The sequence below is a fragment of the Lepidochelys olivacea genome (assembly GCF_965140295.1).
Source record: "Lepidochelys olivacea isolate rLepOli2 genome assembly, chromosome: 9".
Taxonomy (NCBI): domain Eukaryota; kingdom Metazoa; phylum Chordata; order Testudines; family Cheloniidae; genus Lepidochelys; species Lepidochelys olivacea.
In genome coordinates, this window is record NC_140419.1 from 37,183,483 (window position 1) to 37,189,074 (window position 5,592).

At 39.7% G+C, this 5,592-nt stretch overlaps 1 protein-coding gene across 2 annotated transcripts; it reads right to left on the reverse strand.

Annotated features, from left to right (window-relative positions):
- Positions 1-2,213: 2,213 nt before the first annotated feature.
- KCNE4 (potassium voltage-gated channel subfamily E regulatory subunit 4) lies at positions 2,214-5,061 on the reverse strand. 2 transcript variants are annotated; one of them, XM_084639842.1, is made up of 2 exons: positions 4,985-5,061; positions 2,214-4,499 (listed from the first exon to the last, which is right to left on the reverse strand). In XM_084639842.1, exon 2 carries the CDS (start codon positions 4,471-4,473, stop codon positions 3,976-3,978), a length of 498 nt encoding a protein of 165 aa, XP_084495968.1. In that variant the 5' UTR covers positions 4,474-4,499; positions 4,985-5,061; the 3' UTR covers positions 2,214-3,975. The 2 variants fall into 2 exon arrangements, with proteins under 2 accessions (XP_084495968.1, XP_084495967.1); XM_084639841.1 differs by having other exon boundaries at positions 4,962-5,048.
- Positions 5,062-5,592: the final 531 nt, after the last annotated feature.

Here is a 5,592-nt window from a genome sequence, read left to right on the forward strand (position 1 = left end):
CCTTTATTTTGAAACAATAACAAATGGTAGCTGTAAGGTCACCAAGCAATCTGTGAAACAGCTTTTCTTTCTGTGTCATTGCCAATCAACTTTTTAAGCTAAATGCTTGTTTCTTAGCTTTTTCCTCCGCAAATCTAAGTATTAATTTAAACAAAGACCAAAAGCAAAGGAAATAGATACATGTAAAACGAAAGAGTATATTTTCCCCCTAGTTATGCACAATACCAGGATAGGCTAGAAGTCTATCAGGTCTTTGTCAAAGTGGCCATATTATCCTTCGCACTTTTTAGCTGGCTTCAGTGGTAAAGAGATCCCAGATATTATATTTTACACACTGTATATTTTCTTTTATTCCTCAATTTATTGTACCACAATTTAAGCGCAGAAACAAGCTAAACTTTTGTTGCCGAAGTTGAGTTGTATTATTTTCTTTCTTTCTTTATCTCCAGTGCCGTCAGAAGTCATTCATCAGCTTCACTGGTGTGGCCCCATCACTGCAATATGATTCAATGTGGAAGCTGGAACTTTACTTAACTCTTACCTAACTGGGGAAACCTCTCCAAACTCCCCAGTTCCAGTGCAACTTTCAGCAGATAGCAATGGCCCGTGATGCACTATTAGCCTGAGGGTGAGGGTGATGGCCAGGTCTGATCTATTCCCTCCCTTCCCAAAGGACCCTGACTTGACTCCAGAGTCCTGACCAGCTCCCTTCCTCCAGGCTGGAGGAGAAATGGGATGAGGAGAGCCACAAGCTGCATGGGACAGAGCCAAACAGCCTCACTATGCCATGTGAATGCCCAACACCAATGCCCAGGCAGCCCACTGGATTACAGAGATCTCTGTCAGATCCTTTCTAACCCCACGCTATCACAGTGGCACCTGTCAAGGTTGTGACAATTTTAATGTAAACCTCCCAAACCAGATCTCCAGGATGTTGAGTGGAAGAGGAAAAAAACCCACACAGCAGTTTGCTGATTTTTGCCAAATGATAAAAATCCCTTCCAGTCTCCCAAACTGTCCATTAACCAAGCCCCCTCACAGTGTCCCCAGAGCCCCAGCAAATAGATGAAGGATGGGGCTGAAACAGGGAAGACCACAATGTCTACACCACCAAGGTGGAAGACTGTATCAACACTTCCTCCCTGTCCACCAATACCACACCTGAGTCCAGCACCTCCTCCTGATGGCAGTAGCTGTGAATGGGACAGGCCCAGAGCCTCGGCCCAGACGCAGCCTGTGATCCTTCCCTCCCCCTGTGCCAGGCACCACAAGGATGTATGGAGGGGAAAAAGAGAAGAAGCAGTCCCCGAAGGCTGAAGGTGAAGGAACGGAGCTATGAAGGCTTCCAGCCCCACCCTAGCTAGCGGAGTGAGCAATTTCATAACATGCTTAGCTCATAGTAGTTTACTGGCTACATTTACAGTATAGAAGCCTGTAACTCTGCCTTCACTGGCAGACGTCACAGTAAAAACACTTTAATTTCTATGGGTTTTGTAAGATAAACATGTGTGGAGCTATCTCAAAGGGCCAGACTATGTCAACCTCCTTCACATGGAGTAGTACCTTACTCTATGAGTAGCCCATCTGGTTTCAGTGGAGCTACTTAGAGATTAAAGTCCTATTGAATGTGAGTGGCACAATCTGGTCCTAAATCATTAGTGAAGTTATCATAATTTGAAGTGAACATTCCAACTACAAAATATTGCTGAAAAATATGGAATAGCTGGTGGTGTTTAATATTCCTGTTTAAAATAGCAAGCAAATCTCAGTAATTAAAACCAAACGGTAATTTAATCTGAGTGGTAAAATATAGTAGAAAAGCATTTAAAACCAAATTGGAGATATTATATACAGTAATAGTAATAAATAATACAAATTTCCATTTAGATGCATAGTATCTATGAATCTGAAAGCTCTTTGCAAAAGGAAGGTAGAGAATTCCTACCCCATTTTGGGGGTGTGGGGAGAGGGTTCAGAGGTGCAGACAGAAAGGGTTATTCAAGATGATATCAGAGTCAGAAAAAGAACCTAGAATGCCTGATTCCCAGTTCTATGTTCAGTCCACTATCTCCTTCCACACATGGAGATATGGAAAATCAATTAAACAAGAAGTTAAGAAAAGGACCCATTACTGGACATCTGTTTCGAGTAGTGAACAAACATTACACCCAGGAAAGGTGTTTCTTTATTTAAATAAAAATTAGTGCCAATAAAAACAATAAACTATAAATACATAAGACAATTATATACAACTCAGTATATACACCATTTTTACAGATACAAATACATTTAAACTAAAATAAAAGGAAGGAGGAGAAAGCAATGGAAAATGTGACAACTCACATGTCAGTCTCAGTTGGAAAGTTTCAGGATTCAAGTGATTCCAGGCAAAGTGCCAAACTTAATTTGGCTTCTTTCAAACTTAAACAGCCCCCTTTGGAGTAAATCTATCAAAAGCTTTATATGGTCTGATCTAAAGCTTACTGAAGTCAATGGAAAGAAAATCACTGACTTCAAGAGGTTTTGGATCAGGCCCCTAGTGACCAATACAGCTTTTTCCAACCACAAATATCCCCTGCTGTATAAGAAGGCTGAAGTGATATGTCTGTATAGCCTCTCACATTATATTAACCCTTCAAAGTGAAAACAGCTCCCACTGCTAAACAGAAGAAGTACAGAGGACTTTTGCCTCAGTTAATTTCTGCTGTTGTGTTCATGTTTTTCAAACTGTCTCTCAAGCTCTAATGCCAATGGATAAATCACAGAGCTATTTTAACTCAGGAAATATGCAAGGACATTTTATAAGCATATTCCTGTGCAATCCTTTAAGATTTCAGTTCTTTGCTCTCATGCGTAAGAACTAATCTACGCATAATGTTATAATAAAATTTCATGCATGATTGAAATAATCATACTTTGATTCAATATTAACCTTTGCTTATTTAAAAAAATGAAGTAATTTAGTAGCTAATGCATTTGTAAAACCACAGTGTCATTCGATGAGGAAAATTATTACAACCGTGGTTTAAAAAAATTACTGATCACAATATAGAAATGCATGTGCCACATGCAAGCCAATAGTGGAAGAAAAAGGAACAGACAAAAAATTCAACCTGATGTTTATCTACACTGGTTTCAGTAGAAGAAGGGTCAAATTCTCTGATGGTGTAAATGGGCACAACTTCATTGACTTCAATGAAGAATTTTGCTCTGAATGCTTAGGGTAAAATCCTGGTCCCCTTGAAGTCAATGGGAGTATAGCCATTGACTTCAGTGGGGCCAAGGTTTCACCCTTAATAGTTAAAATTCTGCTCTGAGTTATACCCATGAAAGACCATTTATTTCAATTCAGTGCAACAGAGCAGAGCTGGCATTTTTAGCTCTTACAGTTTGTAGCAAAGATCTTTTAATGTGTTTTGCACTGAAAGATCTCTGACTTTTGCAATCAAATTTATATTGCTAAATGCACATTTCTAATTGGTCACGTGAAGTCTCAGGCATCTTCAAGTAAAACTTCAGTGGTCTGTGGCTTGATAGAAGGAAACAGTAAAAATACTTCTAGTAGATCAAATATCTCTGAGAATGGACATTAACAATGATTCAAAACTAGTCACTTACACTTGGATAACTACTCTCTACATTTCCCAGATATTTGCAGAATTCTGAAATATGCAGAGGATATATCAGTAATAGTTACCTACTGAGAAAAATATTCTCCATGTTCTTAGCACTTACAGTAAAGAAAACAGCATTCAATTTTCTAATTAGTTTTAAAAAAACTAATTTTTAAGTTTCACTTTGATGTTTGTGTATTTGATTCCTCATCTTGCCAGCTTTCAAGAACATATTAGGTTCTGGAGTACAGCTACCTGCTGAGAGTTTGTTGAGCAGGAAAGTAAAACTGAAAGATCTTAACGTTAGTTCCACTCATTCTTTTGCCAGCTGATGGGACTGCTTTTCAAAGGCCTGCAAGTGCTAGGAATTTTTGTGGATGTTTTCCGAAGACCCTTCACTGCTCTCATTGAGAAGGGCTTCTGACGCTTCCCCCAGCTCAGCATCCAGCACTTCCTCTTGAATGGTGAAGTGAATATCTGGTGAGGAAGACTCCGAACTCACACTGCTTCCCTCCATCGAGCAGACAGCACATGACAGAGATGGTACCATATTCTCTTGCAGCACATTTAGCATCATGGGGATCTGGATGGACCTCAGTCCTGACACGGTTGGCAGAGGTTTCATGGCTTCTCCCCAATGCCTTTCCTCATCTTTGTAGAGCAGAAGCAAAGTGGATTTCTTTTCTTTCCTCTTGGATTTCATGTAGCCCAGCATTATTCCCATTAAGAAGATCCCATAGAAAGACATGACAATCAGAATGTAAAAGTACTCATTGCCACTGCTGCTGTTCTTCTCCAGAGTCTGAGGTTCAGCAGTCAACATGGTTTGGGTCATGTTTGTATGATCCATCTTCAACATCAAAGCACTTTTGCCAGAATTTAAGCCTAGAAGAGAACATGTGTGTTGGGTATCAAAACTCCAGATCAGATATTTGAAAACAAGCCCCTATAGACATGCATGAATTAAAAACCCAAGCTGTTCTTTGTCACACACAGTGTGTTATCTTTTAAAAGCTGGCAGACCCCAACAGACTGAAGTTTGCATAGTCTACAGTATTTAGGCAATAACTAATCTTTTAATCTAATGAAATATCATTCAAATACAGAGAGTATTATACAGAGAGCACTCAATATTAAATGATAACAAATACAACTTTAAAATATAACAAAACCCAAATATGGACATTTAGCATTATGAATAAATGTGGAAAATACTCTACGAGTCACATATATGTAACTGAAACTGGCAATTCTCCTGGTTGCCAATGTTTCAATAGGAAAAGCGAAGTTAGAAGTGTTATTGCATTGAATGGTGTGGGAGAAAGGAAAGAGACGTGAGCCACTTACGTGACTATGCAATAATTCCTTACTTCACAAAGCTCAAGAGATCTTTCCTCTGCCAAATGCCGGGTGTTCTGAAAACTTTGCTCTGCTGCAGTCAGAATATATAGTCTCTCAAGAAATGTGTCATCACGAGTCTTGGATGCAAAGTTTATAATAGTTTTGGGTTGGAGTCAACAGATGAACTCAAAGTTCAACCCACTGAACTCTTGACAGCTGTGAAAAGAAAAAGGGTTGGGAATTCAGAGTTGCTTTTTCTTAACCAGCACAGCACCAGATCTTTCAGGTTGCAAATCTGTTTCCCCTCCCCCCCCCCACACAATATTAAATATGAACACCGAAAGCTGTTGTACACAATGAAAAGTCTGCTAATCATAAACTCCCCTTTATTATAAAATACAGAAAAATACATTCACGGTTTTATAGTACACTGTGGAGAAGGCCTGTTGCAGCCAGGTGCAAAGTTACTGCTTTCCCTGAAGTCTGTGGGGGGCCAGATTCTCTGGTGCCCTGAACCTGATGCAGTCATTTAAACCACGACAAATGGAGAGCAAAATGCTTCCACATTGGAATGGTGGTGGTGTCCGTCTACTTTGCTCTCACTTTGCAGAGGGGGCAGGGCAAAGGAGAGTCAGGT